Genomic DNA, 23,421 nt, shown 5'->3' on the forward strand with positions numbered 1-23,421 from the left:
GTGAAGACAGAGCTTGGGTTACGTATTGGATCTTAAATCCCACTGGAGACGACACAGAATTTGGGGGAAGGAAGGGAGAGTCAAGGAGCACGTGGGCGCATTCGCGGGGGAGGCAGCAAAACAGGAACAGCCTCAAAATACACCTTCAGTCTTGAACGGGATGAGCAAGACTCTCAGTAAACAATCCTCCGGCTCCAGGAAGCTCCTCGGCAGGCCCGTGACAGGCCGCCGGTGAGGGGAAGTGGGAGATGGAGCCGCTGCCCAGCCGGGACGTTCCAGCGCAGATGCACCTGGATCCGGACCCCGCAGCCCATCCTGCCGCGGAGCCCACTGGGACAGCGGCTGTTGGGGGTGCTGCTCGCTCCAGGACCCGCTCGGGGTAGGGCCTGTGCCTGGCTGCCCTCAACTTCCTTCCAGAGGCACACGCTGCTCTCCGGAGACCCCGCCCTTCCCTCCCCTCCTTCGTATCAGACTTTCTCATCTGCCCGCAAAGCCCTGTCACCAATTGAGGCTCTTCTGCTGTGTTTTGTGTAGTGGAGACTTCACGTGACCCCTAGTGGAGGGCCAGATTGGCCCTGGCTCCTAGGAGGAGGTGTCCCCAGAGGGTCCTGCCTGATAGGGGGGCTGGTGTGTGTGTCTGTTTGCCAGGGGCTTGGTCACTGAACCATTTGGGATGATGGATGATGGATGGATGATGGATGGAGGATGGATGATGGATGGAGGATGGATGATGGATGGATGGATGGATGATGGATGGATGATGGATGGAGGATGGATGATGGATGGAGGATGGATGATGGATGGATGGATGATGGATGATGGATACTGGATGGATGATGGTTGGAGAATAGATGATGGATGGATGGTGGACAGATGATGGATGGTGGATGGAAACTAATACTTCCTAGACCTGGTCAAATTTCCTTTAAAAATCAGGCGACTGAATCCACGCACCCGGCAGCTGAGAGACCATCTCCCACGCCGTGATTTCTGTGCTCCTGACTCAGCACCCGCCAGGCATGTGTCTCAGTAAAAGTTCCAGAATAAACAGTTTTCTGAAAACGGATGAGTTGCACGCGGCTGATTTCATAAGTAGGTGAACGTTCAGGGGGAAATACCCACTGATGTGTGTGCTGAAGGGTGATGATGGAACAGCTGACCCTGGAGACTGGGCTTCAAGGCTGGAGGAGGAACACAGGGGCGCTCCCTCCAGAAGGGGGCTGGGAGCTCCCCCTGCTGGAAAGGAGCGGTTTTGATGAGGGAGGCATGAATATGGCGGAGAGAAGGATGATGAGATGATTACGCCTGTGGGTGGGTGGTGGATGGAGGATGGATGGAGGATGGAGAATGGATGGATGATGGATGGATGATGATGGATGATGGATGGATGATGATGGATGGAGGATGGATGATGGATGGATGGAGGATGGATGGATGATGGATGATGGATGGATGATTGATGATGGTGGATGATGAATGATGGATGGATGATGGATGGATGATGCCATGGAGGATGGATGGTGGATGGATGATGGACGGATGATGGATGATGGTGGATGATGGATGATGGATGGATGGTGATGGATGGAGGATGGATGGTGGATGGATGGATGGGTAAGTAGAGGGATGGATGGGTAAGTGGGTGAATAGGTGGATGGATGGCTGCATAGATGGATGAATAATTAGATTAGGGGGGTGATAGATAGATAGATAGATAGATAGATAGATAGATAGATAGATAGATAGATGGTTTCGCCCATATGCTGCACTTTTCCAGATGCACATACACCCTCATATTGTTGTAGGGCTGGATGGCTGGAGTGTGAATCTGGGCCAAAGGGAAAGGGTCCTTGCATGGGAGGGCAGGAGACTAAACAGGAGGGAGGCGTCTACGTGGAGAGGGGCCAGCGCTGTATTGGCGGGGGTCTGGAGGCTAGCGTCCAGCTGGCTGGACCGGGCCTCACAGCACGTCACGGACACCAACACGCAGCACGGACTGGGGGCCGCCATGCCAGCCAGGACACCCCCAGCCAGGGGGAGGGTCTGCCACCCTCTGTGTTCTAAAGGGGCAGCGCTTTGGCCTGTATTGAAATCGGGGGATTGAGGACTCGGTGCCGGGGCTTGCGAGAGGACGAGACCTGGCCACTGGGGCATCCTCTCCGGGTCTGACCCAAGGCCCTTCCAGGTGACCCCCAGGAGGATTCCGACCATGGGCACCTCAAGTCATTGTGGGGGTGTCAGGGGTGACGGTGCTGGTGCAAAGACCCACTTTCAAGTGCCTCTTGGGCCTAAGTGGGACATGTTTTGTGTGTTTACTGTGGGGACACGGCACATTCTGGGTCGTCCTGTTTTAGGTCCCCGAAACTCAGCTGCCTGACCCCCACAGCTCTTCTATCTTCTCCAACTGAAGCTCACTCTCCAGCAAACACTCCCCGCCCTGAGCCCACCATCTACTGTTTCTAGGAATTTCACACTCTAGGGACATTGCAGAAGCAGAATCTTATAGGATTTGTCCTAGTGTTATTGGTTTATTTCATTTAATACAATATCCTCAAGGTTCATCGTTCCTGGACCAGGTGGCACAAAGTCCTTCCTTTTTCATGCCTGAGTAATATTCCACCGTGTGGCTGGCACTCTAGGGACATTGCAGAAGCAGAATCTTATAGGATTTGTCCTATTGTGATTCATTTATTTCACTTAATACAATATCCTGAAGGCTCATTTTTCCTGGAACAGGTGGCACAAATATTTGGCCGATTAATATTCCATCGTGTGGCCGCCACTCTAGGGACAGTGCACAAGTGGAAACTTATAGGACTTGTCCTACTGTGATTGGTTTATTTCACTTAATACAATATCCTCAAGGTTCATTCTTCCTGGACCAGGTGGCACAAAGTCCTTCCTTTTTCGTGCCTGAGTAATATTCCACTGTGTGGCTGGCACTCTAGGGACATTGCAGAAGCAGAATCTTACAGGATTTGTCCTATTGTGATTCATTTATTTCACTTAATATAATATCCTCAAGGTTCATCATTCCTGGACCAGGTGGCACAAAGTCCTTCCTTTTTCATGCCTGAGTAATATTCCACAGCGTGCCTGCCGCTCTAGGGACATTGCACAAGTGGAGTCTTGTAGGATTTGTCCTACTGTGATTCATTTATTTCACTTAATACAACATCCTCAAGGTTCATTCTTCCTGGAACAGGTGGCACGAATATTTGGCCGATTAATATTCCATCGTGTGGCCGCCACTCTAGGGACATTGCACAATGGAGTCTTGTAGGATTTGTCCTAGTGTGATTGATTTATTTCACTTAATAATATCCTCAAGGTTCATCGTTCCTGGATCAGGTGGCACAAAGTCCTTCCCTTTTCATGCCTGGATAATATTCCACCGTGTGGCCGCCACTCTAGGGACATTGCACAAGTGGAATCTTGTAGGATTTGTCCTAGTATGATTGATTTATTTCACTTCATACAATATCCTCAAGGTTCATCCTTCCTGGAACACATGGCACCAGATCCTTCCTTCTTCACGCCTGAGTAATATTCCACCGAGTGGCCCGGCTCCTTTCTGTGCACCCATTCATTTGTCAACAGACGCTCGGGTTGCTTCCGCTTTTTGGAAAGGTGAGTCCCGCTGCTCAGAACCAAGAGTGCAAATGACTTGCCCGGCCCCTGCTTTCATTTCCCCGGGGCCGGCTCCCAGAAGTGGAATTGCTGGTCATACGGTAATTCTGATTTTAATTTTTTGAGGAACTGCCCTTCCTTGGTCGCCACGGCGCGCCGCTTTACATCCACACCCGCGGAGTCCGGTTTCTCGGCCTCCTGCCAGCAGCTGCTGCATTTTGCTTTTCTTTGCTGCGCTGGATTAAATGGAATAGAAACCCCGTTCTGGGGGGTGAGCTTGGGCTGCATTGTCTGGCAGGTGCTGCTGCAAATAGTCCTGCTGCTCTGTACGGCTTTCTCCTCTTCTTTGGGCAAAAAGACACCGCTTTAGGGGAAAGCTTGATCATGTGATGCGATTCGAGAGGAAGGCGAGATGGTGGGGAGCAAGGACTGAACCCCATCTGGTTAGCAAGGGCGAGACAGGGGGACAAGACATGACTCAAGGCGAGAACTTTGCTGCTGGGAAGCAGTGGCTTTGGATTTTTTGTTTGTTTTAAGATTTATTTATTGATGCACACAAGAGCTGGGGTGCAGGCCAGAGGTGCGGGGGGCGAGAGGACTCCCCAGAGACAGAGTGGGGAGCAGAGCAGGCTGGCTTTATTAAATAAATCCAACTCTAGGCTCAGATGCCTGAGCTGCGTCCTCACAGCCCTGTCCTGCATGAACAAAAATTAAAAAATAAATAAATAAAAGAATCGGGGCTACCTGCCGACAGGGGGGGCGTTTGCTTTTCTGCCTCTGTGATGCCCCCGGAAGAGGGATGTTCTATTGAAAAACCTACAAGGAATTTCCTCAAACATTTCCTCGGCGATCACTGGCATCTCTGGGGTGGCTGGTGCAGGAGCTCAAGAGTCATTTCTTCATTTGCTTTGCAAATGCTCCTGAGAGCAGAGTCAGGAAGGTTCCAAATTTAACAGTTCCCCGGGGACCTGCCCCCCTCTTGTGAGCCTTTGTTTGGGAGAAAGGTTTAAAGAGAACCCAGTAGGCAAGTCTCCAGGGAAGAGGGGGTGCATGAAGCCAGTAAAATGGGTGCGGAAACCCCCGTTTCTAACGCTCTCGGGCCCCTCGGCCCCCTGCACCCCCTCTGAGCTAACCGTTGCACCTCACGCCAAACACCAGGGCCCTGTTCTAGGCCTCCCTGCCTGGAACTTGAGACGGGGGGCTTGTGACCTATTGGGGGTCTCAGAGCACGTGTGGGGATCTAGGACCTTCTAGTTTGCTCATGTGTGACTGCAGACAAATCTGTAATGCGTCACATGTGTCATCCATGGAGAATACTCGCACGCGGTCAAGTCTGAGATGCTATCCAGTCAGTGCACATGGTCGGAAACACAAAACACTTGGGTTGAGAAACAGGAGGCGTGTGCTGTCGATGTCTCGCACGACTCTGTAATGACACGTGGGGATAGGCGTGTCGTGTGGCACTGTTCCCGTGTCGTGTGTGCTGCGGATCACCTGTGATGTCCTGTAATGTCAGGGTTGTATGACGTGGAGTATAGGACAGACCACCAGCACATGTGGTGCACGTGGTTGGGATGAATAATAGTTTCAGACCACGGCATTTGTCCACATGTATGACAATGTGTGTGCTGGTGAGAGACATATGTATGGTATAGACACATATAACACGTGTGTGAAAATGTATGTGACCTACAGCAAATATATCAGGTTACAACTAAGCAATATGTCAATATATACACCGTAGGTGGGCCTCCCCGGTGGCGCAGCGGTTGAGCGCTGGGTTGCGAAGCTGCCCGCGGCCTCTGCGGCGCCGGTTCGATCCCCGGCTGCTCCCCGGCCACCGGAGGAGGGTCCCGCATGGCGCGCAGACCTCTCCTGCCGCCCGCTGCTCCCCTCAGCAGTGTCCTTCGGTCCTTCTGCCTGCTCTGCTCCCCGCTCTGGCTCTGGTGGATTCTCTCACCCTCCCGCGCTTCTGACTGTACCCAGTGCTTGTATAAATAAATTAATAAATCTAAAAAACCAAATAAATAAATATATATACTGTAGGGAATACATCTAAGACTTGAGTGACCCCTCATTTATCAACATACAGGATGAAGGGTCTGTTGGTAATCTGCACAGATATGCAACACATAACTCACAATAATAGCATGTATAATACATAATGTACAATTCACGGAATCATATGATGCCATATTGCTATGTATGCTCTGCAGACAATGGGTATACCGTGTATTTGAACGATTGATCCTCTATCAGTATAGATGGTGAGATGTTTATGGGTAATATGTGCACATATGGAGTATGTACATAACAATATGTGATTAACGCTAATATGTAATATATGGAATAGGTCATATGTGCATATATGCAGTATGTACATGATATGTGATTAATGTTAATATATAACATATAATACATGGAATAGCAGATGTAACATATCGATACACATGTTGTACAGGCCACAGTGTAACATGCATAGCATGTACTTGATCTGTGATTTACCAATATACACGATTTATCGATATACATGTATATTTATCAACATACATGATCGATATACAACATATATATTGATAATAGGTACATAATAATGTACAATTAATAATATGCACTAGAAACAGATAATAGATGGACTAGAGCATATGATAACTATCAATATCAACATATCAATATATATATTATAGAGGCCATAGCAGAACCTGTATTTGATTATGTCACTTATGAGGCAACATGACGACGTGTCTCTCGCTAATATACCCGTAAATGCCACAGACACACCATAATATACACTCTACGGAATAATACAGACGATAACATATCGATGCACATATTACAGGGACCGCAGTGTAGTAACATATGACTTGAACGACACGTCACTTATCAACATGCGAGACGAAGCGCCTACTGGTAATCTCCACATCCTGACAACACACACCCCATAATATGTAATGAATACCTAATAATTAATACCTATGATGAATGCATAGTAACACAGAACACTCTAAGAACGCCTACAACACATCACGCATAACACACAGGCCCCACTACCATCATAGATCCTCTGCTCAATGTCACTACCAATACACAGACGTGCACGTCGATAGTATAGACTATATATAAAATATATTTAATATATATTAAAAAATATATTTAATGTATGTTAAAATATATTTAATATTTAATATATTTAAAATATATTAAATATATATGCAATGGCTATATCGTGTATTTGAACGATAGAGCCTCTATCAGTGGAGATGGTGAGATGTTTGGGGTAACATGTACATGGAAGTAGCAATATGGGATTAACCTTAATACATAATACATGGGATAGGTAATATGTGCATATATTACCTATTAGACGTTTAATTAGATGATATTAAACGCCATGTCCTTTATCAACACGCAGTAAGAGCATGTTGACGACAGGCACCTCACACGCTCTGGCCCAGTGAACAACGCGCAAGCACGAGCAACCAGCACCTGCGGCAGGTGAGCCCGCCACCGCGCGCGCCACGACCCCCGCACCCGCGGCCCCTGCGCGCACGCGCAGACCCGGCCCCAGCGGCGCGGCGGCGGCGTGGGGGGGGGGCGGGCGCGCGCAGGCGCGGTGCGCCGGCGGGGGCCCCGGAAGTCCCGCCCCGGGGCGGGGCCGGCGGGGCCGCGGCGCCCGGCCGGAAGCGGAAGCGCGTCACGGGCGGGGCGGGCGCGTCGGGGTCGTCGGGGGTCGGGCGAGCGGGGCCAGCGCGGCGCCGGGACCGCGCACCCCCCGGTGAGTCCGCGGGGTCGGGGTCGGGGGCGCGGGGCCCCGGGGCCGGGGCCGGGATCGGGGTCCGCGGGGCCGGGGCGGGCGGGGCCGGGGCCGGGCCGGGGCCCGGGGGGTCCGGAGGCCCCGGCGCCGGGTCTACGGGGGCCGGATCCGGGGCGGGGCCTGGGGGGCTGGGGGGGCCGCGGGGCCGGGTCTAGGGGGTCCGGATCCGGGTCTGGGGGGCTCTGGGGGGCCGCGGGGCCGGGTCTACAGGGGCCGGGTCTAGAGGGTCAGGATCCGGGGCCGGGTCTACAGGGACTCTGGGGGCCCGCGGGGCCGGGTCTAGGGGGGCCGGATCCGGGTCTAGGGGGCTCTGGGGGGCCGCGGGGCCGGGTCTACAGGGGCCGGGGCCGGGCCGGGGGCTGGGGGGCTGGGGGGGCCGCGGGGCCGGGTCTAGGGGGTCCGGATCCGGGTCTGGGGGGCTCTGGGGGGCCGCGGGGCCGGGTCTACAGGGGCCGGGTCTAGAGGGTCAGGATCCGGGGCCGGGTCTACAGGGACTCTGGGGGCCCGCGGGGCCGGGTCTAGGGGGGCCGGATCCGGGTCTAGGGGGCTCTGGGGGGCCGCGGGGCCGGGTCTACGGGGGCCGGGGCCGGGCCGGGGGCTGGGGGGCTGGGGGGGCCGCGGGGCCGGGTCTAGGGGGGCCGGATCCGGGTCTGGGGGGCTGGGGGGGCCGCGGGGCCGCGTCTACAAGGGCCGGGTCTAGAGGGTCAGGATCCGGGGCCGGGTCTGGGGGACTCTGGGGGTCCGCGGGGCCGACTACCGGGTCCGGATCCGGGTCTGGGGGACTCTGGGGGGCCGCGGGGCCGGGTCTATGGCGTCCGGATCCGGGCCGGGGTCTGGGGGGCTCTGGGGGGTCCCCGGGCCGGGGTCTGTGGGCGCGAACCCAGGGCCGGCCCAGGGTGTGGGGACCCGGGGATCCAGGAATGGCGGCCGCGTGAATATTGGGGGGCCGGGGTGCGTGGGCTTCTGCACCCGGGCTCCCCGCGGGTTTGGGGCGCAGGGTCCGGGTTGGGGGAAGGCTGGAGGGCCCCCAGCCCCCGCCAGGGTGTCTACTGAGCCCCAGGGGCGTCCGCGTCTCGGGGGAGCACGTCCTGGTGGGGCGGGGTCTGGGGGCCCCGGGGGTCGGGGTGGGTGAGGGGTGCACCGTGGGGCGGGGCTGCCGGGACGCGCGCGTCAGGGGCGTGGACACGGGGGGGAGGGGGGCAGGGAAGGGGCGGGTTCTGGGGGTGCTGGGAGGCCAGGGGGAGTCTGGGCAGTTGAGGGGCTCGGAGGGGCCATCGGGGTGCCAGGGACAGGCAGGTGCCCAAGCCGGGGGACCGGCCCCCAGGCAGGTGGGGCGCCGGGGGAGCCCCTCACCCCGTCCCAGCCCCCTTGGCTGCGCAGTGGGTCGGGCCTCGCGGCTGTGGGCCTGGCAGGGCCTGGTGCCCCGGCGGGCGGGTGGACAGCCCGGGGCGCTCGGAACCGCAGACCTGTCCAACCAGTGGGGACAGTGGCCTCCGGGGGGGTGGGGGGCCGAGGTGCGGGGGCCTCGGGTGCCCAGAGGACGCGGCGGCGCTGGACGTCCACCCGGCTGGACCGGCCTCCCGCCGGGACCCGTGCGCACCGGCGCCGCAGCCGCACGCCCCTCCCCGCGCCGCTCTGCGCCTCCCCCGCGGGCCTGGTCGCCTGCGCCTGGACCCTCAGCCTGGCCCCGCGTCTGCGCGCGCCCTCCCCGTGCGCCCCTTGCACCCGGACCCCGCGCCTGACCCCGCGTCTGTGCGCGCGCCCTCCCCGTGCGCCCCTCGCGCCCCGACCCCCAGCCTGGCCCCGCGTCTGCGCGCGCCCTCCCCGTGCCCCTCGCGCCCGCACCCCGCGCCTGACCCCGCACTTGCCTTGCAGGCCCGAGTCCCTGCTATGGCCGCGGCCACCATCGTGCACGACACGTCTGAGGCGGTGGAGCTGTGCCCGGCGCACGGCCTGTACCTGAAGCCCATCACCAAGATGACCATCAGCGTGGCGCTGCCGCAGCTGAAGCAGCCGGGCAAGTCCATCTCCAACTGGGAGGTGATGGAGCGCCTGAAGGGCATGGTGCCCAGCCACCAGTTCTCCACGCTGCGCATCTCCAAGAGCACCATGGACTTCATCCGCTTCGAGGGCGAGGTGGAGAACCGCAGCCTGGTCAAGTCCTTCCTGGCCTGCCTGGACGGCAAGACCATCAAGCTCAGCGGCTTCTCCGACATCCTCAAGGTGCGCGCGGCCGAGTTCAAGATCGACTTCCCCACGCGGCACGACTGGGACTCGTTCTTCCGCGACGCCGAGGACATGAACGAGACGCTGCCCGGGGAGCGGCCGGACACGGTGCACCTGGCCGGGCTGCCCTGCAAGTGGTTCGCGCCGCGCGGCTCGGGCTCGGAGAAGCCGAGCGAGGAGGTGCTGGTGCGCGTGTTCGAGCGCTTCGGCGAGATCCGCAACGTGGACATCCCCATGCTGGACCCCTACCGCGAGGAGATGACGGGCCGCAACTTCCACACCTTCAGCTTCGGGGGGCACCTCAACTTCGAGGCCTACGTGCAGTACCGCGAGTACGCGGGCTTCATCCAGGCCATGAGCGCGCTGCGCGGCATGAAGCTCATGTTCAAGGGCGAGGACGGCAAGGCCGTGGCCTGCAACATCAAGGTGGGCGCGCCGGGCGGCGGCGGGCCGGGCAGGGCCGGGCAGGGCCGGGGGCGCGCGCCCCGGCGGCCCTGGGGGCGGGCGGCGTCGCGGTGCGCGCAGGGCGCAGTCCGGGCACCGCGGGGCGTCCCGTCTGGGCAGCTCGGCGGCCCCGGGGTGCGCGCCCCGCGTCGGCGGCGGGTTCTGCGCGCGGCTGGCGCTGAGCGCGCGTCTCCTCCCAGGTGTCCTTCGACTCCACCAAACACCTGAGCGACGCGTCCATCCGGAAGCGGCAGCTGGAGCGGCAGAAGCTGCAGGAGCTGGAGCAGCAGCGCGAGGAGCAGAAGCGGCGCGAGAAGGAGGCGGAGGAGCGGCAGCGTGCGGAGGAGAGGTGCGGGGCGCGGGGTGCGGAGGAGAGGTGCGGGGGGCGGGGGCGCGGGGCGGGGCGCGGGGCGGGCGCCTTCCTGCGGCTGCGCCTGGGCTCCTGCTGGCCGCTGAGGGCGGTGGGCGTGGCCAGGCGCGGCGCGAGGAGCCTCGCGGGACTTGAAAGCAGCGGGACGCCCCGGGGCGCGGAGGGGGTGCAGACCCCGGAGGGCTCCTGCCGCCCCTGGCCCCGCGCCCCGTGTGGTGCGCCTCCTGGCCACACCCGCTGTGCCCTGGGGAGACGGGAGCCAGCGGCGCCAAGCCCACGGTGCGCCCCCGTCTCCTGTGTGCGCGCCCTGCGGGCCCCGCTGCTGACCTCCCCGAGAGCGTCGGACGCGCGGCGGCGCAGACCCTGGGAGGGCCCCGCCCACCACCCGCTCGCCCAGGAGCCCCCCCAGCTCCAGACTCAGAGGCGCCCCCGTTGGCCTTGAGGGAGGACGCCGGGCGCCCCGGCCAGGGACAGCCTGTCCCTGCGTGGGCGCGGCCTGTCCGGGCAGTGAGCACCGCGGGGGCCGGGGCGGGCGGCGGGGGGCGCCCCTTCGGGCCGTCAGCTCCAACGAGGAGCAGAGCGAACCCCCGAGTGCCCACAGGGGCCTGGTGTCCTGCGGGGGCGTCCAGCTAGGGCGGGGCGTCCTGGGCTGCGCTGCGGGGCCTCGAGCCCCATATGGCAACCGGGGAGCTGAGCTCGCGGGCCAGCCCGGGGGCAGCTGTGGCTGCCTAGAACCTTCCAGAGCAGGCCCCCTCTTTCTGCCGCCTGTCTGGGGGCGGCCGGCTGCCCCGGGCTGTGCCCCGGTGGTGACCAGTGCCCTCCGGCCCGACCTCGCCTGTGCCGGGCGCGCCCTTCTGTCCGGCCCTGGGGGGGCAGGGGGCACACTCTCCGGGCCCGGGGCCGGGCCTCTGTCCCCAGCGGGACCTTCGGGCGCGCCCTGAGCCGCGGGGCGTCTCCTTGAGTCGGGCTGCGCCAGTGGCCGCGGGGTCAGGGGCCGCCCGCTGCCCGGCCCGCGCTCCTGGCCGCGCGTCCTCCCCAGGACTGACCCCGTGTCGGCCCCGGCGCCGTCTGCGGTTTCCGCCTCGGGCCCGGCAGCCCGCCCAGAGCACGAGCCTGCGCCCTCGGGGTCCCTGCGCGGGGGAGCTGGGGGCCTCGCCTCCCCCGCGCGGTGCGCCCTGGCGCCCTGCGCTCCCGGGGGTTCCTGCGGGCCGCCCCCCCTTGCTCAGCGCCGCCCGGTGCCCGCAGGAAGCAGAAGGAGCTGGAGCAGCAGGAGCGGGAGCGCCGGCGCGAGGAGAAGCTGCGCCGGCGCGAGCAGAAGCAGCGGGACCGCGCGCTGCGCCGCAGCCAGAAGAAGCTGGAGAAGCTGCAGGCGCAGGAGCAGAAGCAGCTGCAGGAGAAGATCCGGCTGGAGGAGCGCAAGCTGCTGCTGGCGCAGCGCAACCTGCAGTCCCTCCGCCTGGTGGCCGAGCTGCTGAGCAGGGCCAAGGTGCGCGCGCGCGGCCCGGGGCGGCCTGGGGCGGCTGGGCTGGGCGGGCCTGAGGGGGCTCCGGCCTGGGGGCGCCCTGGGCGGGGGCTTGGGCGGGGCCGGCCCGGGGCGCGGCCTCGGCGCCCTCCCAGGCGCGCAGTCTTCGCTCGGAGGGTTGGACGGCGACAGGGGTCCAGGCCTCGCCCGGGCTCCTCCCGCTGGAGGCGCCCCGCGGCCACCTACCTCCATGCCCGACTCCGGCCCCTGCAGGCCGCGGCCCGTGGGCGGCGGGGCGCGCCCCTGCTCCACCGCCGTGGATCCCACAGGCCCGGCGGCGCGGACGCCCGCGGCGCCCGGAGCCGCCCTCGCTCCTGCCGCGCTGGCCGGTGAGCGCCGCCGGGGACTCGCGAGCCTGGCGGGCGCGCTGCCCCCCGGCCCGCGCTGCGCGACGGCGCCCCCATAACCTGTTGTCTGATTACAGTTGGGATAGCCCGGGAAGGCGCTGGCAGGGGTGCTGCGACGCGCGCCGCCAGTTTGCTTCATGGTGAATATTGAAGACACTAACCCCGGCGAGGCCGGGCCGCGGCGCCGGCGTGTCTGTCTGCGCTGTAATCTCGGCTCCGCGCTGGCCGCGGCCAGCCCGCGCCTCCAGGCGGCCCGGCCCGGGCCCCGCCCAGCCGCTTCGCCTGGGCGCCGCCTGCTCGGACGCATGCCCAGCCCCGGGGCCCGGCGGGCGGCCTGGCTGCCCGGCCGGCCTTCCCGCGGCGCGGGCCGCGTCTCAGGCGCCCCTCCCTCCCGCAGGCCGCCAAGCTGCAGGAGCAGGAGCAGAAGGAGGCGCGCCAGCGGCTGCAGCAGCGCGAGGAGCGGCGGCGCCTGCAGGAGGCCGAGCTGCGGCGCGTGGAGGAGGAGAAGCAGCGCGCGCTGGGGCTGCAGCGCAAGGAGCGCGAGCTGCGCCGCCGCCTGCTGAGCATCCTGCTGAGCAAGCGGCCCGACGACCCCCGCGCGCCCGCCGAGCTGGGCGCGGCGCACGCGGACCTGCTGCAGCCGGTGCTGGACATCCTGCAGACCGTGTCGGCCTCGCTGCCCGCCCTGGCCGGGCCCGCGCCCCCGGGCGCCCCCGCGGAGGCCCCGGCGCGCGCCGACCCCGCGCCGCACGGCGTGAACGGCGGCCTGGCCGAGGACACCCCGGGCCCCGAGGCGCGGCCCGCGCGCCCGGCCTCGCCCGCCGGCGGCTCCCCGGCCGAGAAGCGCTGCCCGGGCGTGCTGGCCTGCATCCCCGACAACGCGCAGCAGCCCAAGGGCGCCGCCTGCGAGCCTGCCGCGCCGCCGCGCAAGGACGCGCGCTCCGAGCAAGACAAGTGCAACCGCGAGCCCAGCCGGGGCCGGGGCCGCGCCAGCGGGGACCGCGCCGACCAGGACCGCGAGCGCGAGCCGGAGCGGGCCGCGCGCGAGCGCAGCCGGGCGCGCCGCGCGGGCAGCCGCGAGGACGGGCGCGCCCCGCGCAAGGAGCGGCGGGCGCACAAGAAGCGCGCGCGCGCGGACGACAGCCCCCGGCGGCGCAGCGCCAGCCCCGAGCGCGCCCGCGCGCGCGGCTCCCGCAGCCGGGACCGGCACGGCCGGAGGGAGCGCAGCCGGGAGCGCCGCGCGGGCTCGGGCCGCCAGCGCAGCCGCCACCGCCGCGGGGAGCGCTCCCGCTCGGGCTCGGCCGGCCGGCACCGCAGCGCCTGGAACAGGTAATGGCCGCGCGCCCGCGGGAGCCGCCGCGCGCCCGGCGGGGCCTCAGGACCCCGGGCCCCGCGCCCAGCACCTCCGCCGGCCCCGCGCCCGGCCCCGCAGACTGGGAAGCAGCTTTAACGTGCGCCCCGGGGCGCCGCCCGGCCTGGGCGCGGCAGGTGCGCCCCGAGCCTCCCCCAGAAACGTTCTCTTTGTACGAGCTCCGCTCGCCCCCGGCGCGCCCGCCTCCTGTCCGGCCGGGCGCGCGCTCTTTCTAGGACGCGGTTTTGCTAAATTATTTCTACTCGGGCCGTTCCCGGAGCCGCTGCGGCCTCGCCGGGTTGTACGATCCGCTTGTCCGCGCGCGCCGAGGGACCCGCCGGCCCGTTTGCGTTAGGAACGATGTGTTCATCCCGGTTTGCATTTTTATGGTGAAATAAAATTCTTTTCCAGGCCCCCGCGTGTCGGCTGCGGCTTTCTGGGGGGTGGGGCGGGGCCCGGGAGGCGGGCGGGAGCAGGCGGGACCCCCCACCCCACCTCACCCGGGGCCGGTTCCCGCCGTCTACCCGGACCCCTTCCCTGGAGGCGGAGCGGAGCGCGCCCCTCGGGGCCCCCACGCGTGGCAGGGCGGCCCCCCAGCGTCCCAGCGGGACCGCCCCATGCCCCCCAGCCCTGCCCTCCCAGACCCGGCTCCGGCTCCCCGGAGGCCGTGACCCACCGCGCCTTCGCGCGAGGCCGTGACCCACCGCGTCTTCGCGCGTCTCCAGGCCCGGGACTCGCGTCATCGCCTTGACTGCCCGCGCCGGCCGGACTTGGCCTCCCCGGGGCCGCCTCCCTCTTAATCCCCGAGGTGATCCTGCGCCCCGCGGAGGGCCGGGCTCGCTGCCCGCGGGTTCTGTCCACGTGCGGGCCGCCCCCCGAGCGCGCAGGGCCCTCCACCCGCCCTTTGGACGCCCCGGCTCCCCGGGCTGCTGGCTCAGCCCCAGGAACGGGGCAGGCCGGGGTGGTGACCCCAAGGTGGCGCGGCGGAGGGAGGTAGGAGCGGGAGGTCCCTGGGCAGAGAGGCTGCGGGGCGCTGGGGAGGGAGGGTGCCCCCCTAACTCCTCACCCAACCCCAGTCCAAACCCCAACTGTGGCTCTTCGCCGGGAAGGGCGCCCCACGGCGCCGCCAGTGCTCCCCGCACCGAGGTCGTCTCAGCGCAAACACCCGGGGAGTTCGGGTTCAAATCCAGCCGGAGGAGCGCGCCGCAAGGGGGGCGTCCGCCCCAGCGCACGTGGGGTGCGCCCCTGCATGGCAGGGTGACCTTGGCGATGGCTGTGCGCTCGACCAAGGCGGGTCCTGACGCACGGGTGTGGACGCGCGCCCCAAGTGTGCAGAAATGGGCCACCCCCGAAGTACCCCCCTCTGCCCCCACGTCCCCCAGCCTGCTCACACCCACACGGAGTGGCCGTGCGTGGGCGCAGGTCAGGGGCGCCGCTGCCCGTGCAGGGCCGTGTGCGCGCGCCCCAGGGGACGCCTTAAGCCGAGGGCCGCCCTTAATAAGCCTAATGGAATTCTCTAGATGATCCGCCTGAGCTCCTTCTGGAACCTTCTGGCACCTGCTCGCGGCAGCTGCCAACCCGAGCCCCCGCCCCCGCCCCCGCGTAATAATAGGCGCTCGCCTGAGCGCGGCCACCAGGTCTCCAAGCCCAGGGTGTGGCGGATCATGGGGTCCCCGGAGGACCAGGCTTTCGGCCTCCTGAGCGAATACGCCAACGGCTTCATGGTCTCCCAGGTAGGAAGCCGTCAAGGAGGGTCCCCGGGCCTTTGGGGGCCAACGGGCAGGACCTGGGGGGTCACTGAACGCGTCTGGAGTCTCCTCGGCCATGACAGAGGGGCGAGGCCGTCTGGGGACAGCAATGCTGTGACACAAGGAAAGGGACTCGTGGCAACGGGCAGCTGATTAGAGGGTCCCCAGGCGGGAGGGGGGCGCGGGCAGGCGCTGCCCGTGGGGCCGGGGGGGGTCTCCTTTGGGGGACCAGATGGTTTGCGAATTGGATGAGGGCGTGTTGCGTGGCCCCGTGATCCCACTGGTGAGGTTTTCCGAGCACAAACGGAGACGTTCGTGTGCGTGTTTTATTTTACTGTGGCAAACGTGTGCCAGCGCGGGCTCGACACGCATTCAGTGTCCCACAGAAACGGCCGGTCACTCACTGCCCACCCCTGGCCCCAGCCCCACCGTCCACTTCCTGTCTCTGCCAGCTCCGGGGTCCTCCCCGGCTGTGTCTCACATCACCAGCATCATGTTCCCGAGGTCCACCTGTGTCCTGTAGCAGGGGTCAGCTGCGCCTTCCTTTGCCTTCCTTTTTCGGGGCTGCATAATATTCCAACCGGATGCGATTTTTGTTTCCCTGCTTCTCCACACGTGCATATTTGCATTCTGAGGACTGTGGCTCCCGTGGCTGTGAATTTCCTCGTGGAAACATCTCTTCCAGCCCCTGCTGTCCATTCTTGGGGGTGTCCACCCAGGAGTGGAATTGCGGGGGTCTCAGGGCTGGCCTCCCCTGATTTCCACAGCGCCCCTCCCTGAAATCTGCGCTTTGTCTCTGCCTTTCCCGAGGTTCTGTTCGCCGCCTGCGACCTGGGGGTGTTTGACCTCCTGGCGCAGGCCCCAGAGCCCCTGGGCGCGGCAGCAGTGGCCGCTCGTCTGGGCACCAGCGGCCACGGGACGGAGTTGCTGCTGGACACCTGCGCGTCGCTGCGGCTGCTCGCGGTGGAGACACAGGCGGGACAGGGTGAGGCGCGGTGTCTGGGGGGGCCCTTTAGCACCCCCGGGTCCGTCCACCTACCCACGCTTTTCCGCTCGGGCCGGCGAGCATCTGCGGAGTCGCCTCCCGGCTCCTTCTGTCCACCCTTCTGTCCACCATGTCCTCTTGCCCAGCGCGTCCGTCTCCGCGCGCCCCTTCCACCCGCTCCCCCACCTCTGAGCGTCTCCGTGAGTTCCCCAAGTGCGCATGCTGCGCTCTCCTGCCCTCTGGCTCCAGACCCCCTGTGCGCTCGCTCCCCCAGCGGCGAGGCCCCCGACGCACCCCCTGGCGCCGCCCCTCCTTACCCCGCGCGCGCGCGTTTCAGCCGCCTACGCCAACACGGCGCTGTCGGCCGCCTACCTGGTCAGCGCCAGCCCCACCAGCCAGCTGGACATGCTGCGGTACCTGGGTCGCACCACCTACCTGTGCTGGGCGCACCTGGCGGAGGCCGTGAGGTGGGCCGGGGGCGGGGATATGGAGGGGTCGGCGGGGGGCTGGTGCCAGGGCGCCCGAGCACCCACACACCAGGCTGGGTCCGAGTCTGGCACCTGCCCGTGGTCATTAAACCCCACCCCGTGCCCGACGACGCGCCTGAGCTGGGGACACTGGACTGTGCGCTCCGGGAAGCGCAGCCTGGGCTCGGCTTGGGGGGAGGGGGCGCGCCGTCCCCCCCGCGGGCCTGACCCCAGCGCGAAGGCTCTGAGCGGAGCGCGCCATGGTCCAGCCCTCCTCCCGCTTTCAGGCAAGGGAGGAACCAGTACGGGCAGGCGTTCGGGGTGCCCTCCGGAGACCTCTTCGCTGCCGTGTACAGGTGCCGCCCTGCGGGAGGGTGCGCGCTGGGAAGGCTGAGCGCAAAGCGCGCGTCCCCTGGGGGCCATCCGGGTGTTCCCTGGGGGCCATCCAGGTGTCCCCTAGGGCGCGTAGACTGCGGGGTCCTGGGCGCACAGCCCCAGGCTGCCAGGGTGGGCGGGGCGCAGGGCGGCCGGGCTGTGCGTGGGGCGCAGGGTGGCGGGACCATCACCATCGACCCCAGGGCTCCTCGCCAGGTCGGAGGGCGAGCGCCTGCGCTTCATGCGGGCGCTGCAGGACGTGTGGCGCGTCCACGGGAGGCGGCTGATGGCTACCTTCGACCTGTCCACATTCCCGGTCATCTGCGACCTTGGCGGTGAGTATCTGCCAGTGGCGGGAGATTCAAGGGCTGACGCCAGGGGGACCCCGCGGCCAGGATCAGCCACTCCTGGAGGGGGCGCTGCTCCCTGGCTCTGCAGCCCACCCCGCAGCCCACACCCTGCTTCACTGCCCGCTGTCTTGCTCTGGACCACTGTCCACCCACCTGCCCTATCACCCGAGGTCCAGGTGCAGACAAGGAGGGGCCCCTGGGTCCCAGAGTCCCCGAGGCTGCCTAACCCACCAGTCCTCCCCCAGCCCCCCAAAGTGTCCAGCCTCTCCCCTCCCCTGTGGCCCTGGTGCTGGACCCGGAATGACCCCCTGGTACCGGGTGGATAAGAGGGGGACGGTTCCCTCCTGGGATCTCAAGGGTCAGCTCCCCGGGTGGCCTCCTCCTCCTTGCTGGCCGTCCTCACAAGAGGTGGACAGAGGACCCAGCCCCAGACCACAGCCTCGGACTGGAAGGTTTGCCAGCCAGGTTGGGTCCAGCTCTGCCCAGCAGCAAGGCCAGCTCGAGCCAAGGTCTTGCCCCGGGGACCAGCCTGGACCCCCACCCATCACGGGGTCAGTGTCAAGCCCCTCCCCGCCGGCCTGCTCTGTCTGTTCCAGGCTGCTCCGGGGCGCTGGCCAGGGAGTGCCTTTCTCTGTACCCCGGGTGCCAGGTCACCGTCTTCGACCTCCCTGAGGTGGTGCTGGCGGCCAAGACGCACTTCTCATCCCCCGAGGGAGGCTCGATCGGCTTCCTGGCAGGTGGGCTCCTGCCCGTGGGCACCGGGAGGACATCAGGGACACCAGACGGCCCCTCCCGTCTGGTTGGTTCGCAGCTTCTGTCTGTAATCGAGGGGGCAGGTCCACCCACCACCCTCACGGTCCCTACGGCCTCTCCCCACTGTCCCCCTCTGACCACCTCAATCTGTCGTCAGGTATTGTCTTTCTCCTCCTGGCTTATTCCACTCAGCATCATCCCAACCGGTTGCCTCCACGTTGTCACGAATGGTGGGATCTAACCTTTTTCATAGCTGCGTAGTATTCCATCCGGCCTATGACACACATCTTCCTGCTCCACTCCCTGTCCTGGGCCACGTAGGTTGTCTCCACAGCATGACTGTCGTGTAAATAGCGCTGCGGGGAGCACAGCCGTGCACGGGACCCTTTGAATTCGCATTTTCGCGTCTTTTGGGTCCACACCTAGGAGCGGAATTGCTGCTTGGGATGGTGGCTCTTTCTCGAGATCCTGAGAAGCCTCCATCCTGAAGGCCGGACTTGGTTTCCTTTGGCGCCTTGACCGACGGCCCTGGGTCCCCCGAAGCCCCTGCCCGGGGGCCCCTGAGTTTTCGGGACATGAGAGAAAAGAGAGAAAAGCCCTTTTGTGGGGGGACGAGGTCTGGCAAGACCTGGGCGCTCTGCTCACCCCAGGACCTCCTCCCCGGCTGACCCGGGCGCCTGCCCTGTGTTCCAGGCGACTTCTTTAAAGACCCCCTTCCGGAAGCCGACCTGTACATCCTGGCCCGTGTCCTGCACGACTGGACGGACCAGGCGTGCTCACAGCTGCTGGCCAGAGTCCATCAGGCCTGCCGTGCAGGTGGGGGGCGTGGGCCCGGGCAGTGCAGCCCAGTGGCCCCGGGAGGGGTGGCGGTTGGGCACTGCATCCCCATCACAAGCAAGCGCGGGGTCCTCTGGTGGTCAGCGTCATGCAGGAACGGAATCAGAACGGAGATGGCCTCCATGTCCACGACACCCCAGAGAAACACGTCCTTGTGCTGGCCCCCGGGGACACGGACGAAGCCTGGGTGTGCAGGGGGGGCCGTGTCCTCTCTGGGAGAGGTGGGGACCTTTGCTGAGTCCCTCCGGCCCCTCGTCCAGAGCTGGGTCAGCACCCCGGTCATCCCGCACCTCCTTGCTGTGCCTGAAAGCGCCCAAGGATCGTTGCGCTTAGGTCTGTCCAGCCGGTGACGGGGGACAATGCCATGAGGGGTTCAGGGTGGACCGTTAGGGAGAAACCCCGGGTCTCGCGTGGTGACCAGGAGGGGCGCCAGGGCGGCCCCTCACGCCCCTCCCCGTGGCAGGAGGCGGAGTCCTGGTCGTCGAGAGCCTGCTGGACAGCGACGGGCGGGGCCCACTGCCCACGCAGCTCTACTCCCTGAACATGCTGGTGCAGACCGAGGGGCGCGAGCGGACGCCCGCCCAGTACCACGCGCTGCTGGCCGCCGCGGGCTTCCGGGACATCCAGGACGGGGGCACCCGGGGCCTTTATGACGCCATCTTGGCGAGGAAGTGACGGCGCCTGTCGGGGTCTGGATTCCGCGCCGCGGGTGGTCTGGGGCGATTCGGTTCTATCCCGTCCCACCCGCCCGGCCCCACCCCACCCCGTTCTGCTCTATTCCTATCATTTTGGGGGAAGATTTACTGATTTATTCCAGAGCTGGGGTGCAGGCCAGAGGTGTGGGGGTGAGAGGATTCCCCAGAGGCAGAGTGGGGACCCCCACCTGCTGCGCCGCCGGGGAGACCCTCTATTCCAGGCTATTCCATCCCATCCCACCCCACCCCCTGCCGCCATATTGTCGTGTAGCTGTTGTGCCGCGTTCCGGTCCGTCTGTCCACACCGTCCTGGTTGTGATTATCCGAGGCCGTGCCGCTGGGGTCCGTCCTGCCACGTCCCACCCCACACCCGTCTATTCTCTTCTGTCTTCTGTCCTTCTTTGCCGTTCTGTGCACCCTCCGTGCTCCGCGGAGGGGGAGTTCTCGACCCACGGAGTGTGTATTCAAGGGGAACAAGGAGAGGCGTCCATGTCTCGGATGCACCCCACCGAGCTGACTCCCCGAATCGGCTCGTACGTCTTCGCGCGGAGAGCAACAAAGCCCCCTCGCTTAGCGCCTGGCCGCAAGCACACCCCTCACTAGTCTTCACTGGCCTGCGGCTCACGAGGGCCGCACTCAGCTGACCGCTGGGTGTCGGTGCCTCTGACCAGCGTGTCCACCCTGCCCCGCCCACAGCCACCGGTCACCACGTTCCACGGTCCGCCTCTGCGGCTTCTGCTTTGTGCAGATTGGCCTTTGCCCAGCAGACTCACGTCACTGAGCACCCCCCCTAGTTCCAGCTCTGTCATAGAGACGTCATCCTTTTCGGGGCTGCGTAGTACTCCACCGCACGTCCAGACCACATCTCCCTGGCCCACTCGTGTCTCCTTGTGGTCCAGTGGGGTGGGGTGTGAGCTGCTGTGTCTCCACATCAGTGATTTTGTCCTCCTGGTACCTGCTCACAAGTGGCACAGCTGCATCCCGTGGTTTTTTAGTCTCGATTTTCAGGAGAATGTCCACACTGCCTTCCACGGGGGTCGACACACGGGGTGGGGTGTCGCCGTGCAGACAGGGCCTCCCGGCCCTGGTCATCTGGGCTCGCTGTGCTGGACCTGGGGAACCTTCTGCAGAATCAGCGAGGACACTGCGGGTGAGCTGAGCCGGCACCTGGGCGGGGGCAGAGGTCAGGGGACCAGGCAGCCCGGGGCCTGGGGGCTGGTTCTGCCCAGCCGGGGCCTCCCCGCCTGGAGCAGCCGTGCGCGCTCGGCCCCTGGACAGAAGAGGTCGCTCTTGCCCCGCGTGTCTTCAACCCGCGCTGGGCAGCCGGCAAATCCCGCCCGCGGGGAAAGGACTCAGCTGTTTAAACAGAGCCGCCTGCAGCCCCCGCACGTCCGGCCCCTGGGCGAGCTCCAGGAGCTCAGAATTGGCAGCCCAGGGCGCCCCGGGGGGGGGGGGGGCTCCGTCTCCACCCAGCCTGCGGCTCCGCTTGATGCTCGCCAGGCCAGCTTCCCTGCCTTCACGGCGGCTCCCCAGGGCGCCTCCGGACAAGCTGAGGCTTTGCCGTGGAAACGCACAGGAGGCGTCCCTGGTTCGGAAAGGGGTGCATGGGGTCCCCTGTTTGTGCTTATGCAAAGTGGGGTCTATGGGGGGCTCTGTGGGTCATGGTGAGGGGGCTTGGGGCGCTCCCTGGTTCAACCTGGTGGAACCCCAGCTGCCTCCCACCTCGGGGAGCCCTCCCTGCTGCTCCCCTCGCTGGCGATGGGGACAATCCCGCCCCCTGGCTGCTGTGTGACCAGGGTGCCCGCCTGGGGGGCGTCCACTTAGGCCTGGGTGATTCTGTGCTGCGCAGTGTCCGCAGGATGGCCTGGCGGCACCCAGGGGAGGAGACCCAGCGGCCTCTGGCATCGGGGAGACACTGGGGGCTAAGAGGGTGGGGGCGCTGGCATCCACAGACGCTCAGGACCCAGGGCATGGCCTCCTGGCCGAGGCCGCCCACGCCCACGCCTGCGCTCGGCCCTGCACCTCCTGAGAAAGCCCCCAGGGTCTCCTGTCCCCTCCGTGCTGACTCTGCGGCCATCTGGGAACACACGCAAGGTGCGCGCAGAAGCCGGCGGAGAAACGCAGAGGAGAAACCCCGGGGGCCGCCTCCCCTGGGGGAGTCTTGCACCGACTGTGACAATGAAAACAAGAATAATAACCGCCGGCATCTGGCCGGGAACTCTCCATCGGGCCACAGGGATGCGGTGGTCAGGCTCGCCGGGGCGGGCAGCCGTCTCTGCACCTTCCAGGAGGGGACACCGAGGCACAGGCGTCCCGTTCGTGTGGGGAATGGGGTGTGAGCTGAGCTTCCGCCGGGGGTGCTCGCCAGCTTGGAGACCGGCTTCTTATTTAAAATCCCGGTCGCCGTTAACACCCAAGGGGCGGGCGCGAGGGCTTCCCAGAGGCCCCACCCGTGTCCTGGGGGGCCGGGCCCCAACCACGTCAGTCACACCAGGGAGCAGCAGAACAGAACGTGGGGGGCCTCCTGCGAGCCCCCGTGCCTGCAATCAGGGGCTCGGGATTCACTCGGCTTCGCTAATAAACTCTCCACCCTGTCCCCGAGGTGGTGGATGTCCCTGCCCGGATGCGCTGCTTCAGCTTATTCTGGAGTAAAATATTGCCGCGGCGATGGAATGCGTGAAACAGAAAAACTCAGGAGACCCGAAATATGCGGGTTCCACAGTTTAGGAGTTGGAGGAAAGATGCGGAAATAGCGCATCAAGACGGGGCGCGGGCGGCGAGTCTGGAGGCAGGTCTTGGGGGCAGAGGCCTCGCTGGGGAGCAGGGAGGACCGGGGGCTCGTGCAGGTCGGAGACACACCTGCCCCCACCTGGCAAGGGCAGGACCGGGGCTCTGCAGGTTGAGCCTTCATTGGCAGCTGGGAAGGGGGTCTGGATTTGCATGGGGCGTCAGGAGACCCCAAGGCCACTCCTGCTGTTGGGTTTGAGTCAATGAGAAGACAGAGTTGAAGTCGTAGGATGATGGATCATTGGCTGGATGGACGGATGGGTGGATGGTGGATGGATGGATCGATGGTGGATGGAGGATGGATGGAGGGTGGATGATGGATGGATGATGATGGATGATGGATGGATGATGCATGATGGATGGATGATGATGGATGGTAGATGATGGATGGATGATGATGGATGGTGGATGATGGATGGATGATGCATGATGGATGGATGATGGATGGATGATGGATGGATGATGATGGAGGATGGATGGATGGATGATGGATGGATGGATGATGGATGGATGATGATGGATGATGGATGATGATGGATGATGGATGATGATGGATGATGGATGATGGATGGATGATGATGGATGGTGGATGGATGATGCATGATGGATGGATGATGGATGGATGATGGATGGATGATGATGGAGGATGGATGGATGGATGATGGATGGATGGATGATGGATGGATGATGGATGATGGATGGATGATGATGGATGATGGA

General features: G+C 64.5%; 2 protein-coding genes across 2 annotated transcripts; both read left to right on the plus strand.

Moving 5' to 3' along the window:
• Positions 1–9,309: 9,309 nt before the first annotated feature.
• On the plus strand, positions 9,310–13,686 carry AKAP17A (A-kinase anchoring protein 17A; the record flags this gene model as incomplete). The annotated part of the gene is made up of 4 exons (XM_084258735.1): positions 9,310–10,096; positions 10,315–10,463; positions 11,730–11,970; positions 12,751–13,686. Exons 1-4 carry the CDS (start codon positions 9,335–9,337, stop codon positions 13,684–13,686), a joined length of 2,088 nt encoding a protein of 695 aa, XP_084114861.1. The 5' UTR covers positions 9,310–9,334.
• Positions 13,687–15,368: 1,682 nt separating this feature from the next.
• Positions 15,369–19,894, plus strand: ASMT (acetylserotonin O-methyltransferase; the record flags this gene model as incomplete). The annotated part of the gene is made up of 8 exons (XM_084258167.1): positions 15,369–15,437; positions 16,263–16,437; positions 16,712–16,904; positions 17,192–17,260; positions 17,496–17,614; positions 18,226–18,366; positions 19,076–19,198; positions 19,683–19,894. The coding sequence occupies 8 exons, from the start codon at positions 15,369–15,371 to the stop codon at positions 19,892–19,894; spliced, it is 1,101 nt and encodes a 366-aa protein (XP_084114293.1).
• Positions 19,895–23,421: the final 3,527 nt, after the last annotated feature.

This window comes from Talpa europaea (genome assembly GCF_964194135.1).
Source record: "Talpa europaea genome assembly, chromosome: X".
NCBI lineage: Eukaryota > Metazoa > Chordata > Mammalia > Eulipotyphla > Talpidae > Talpa > Talpa europaea.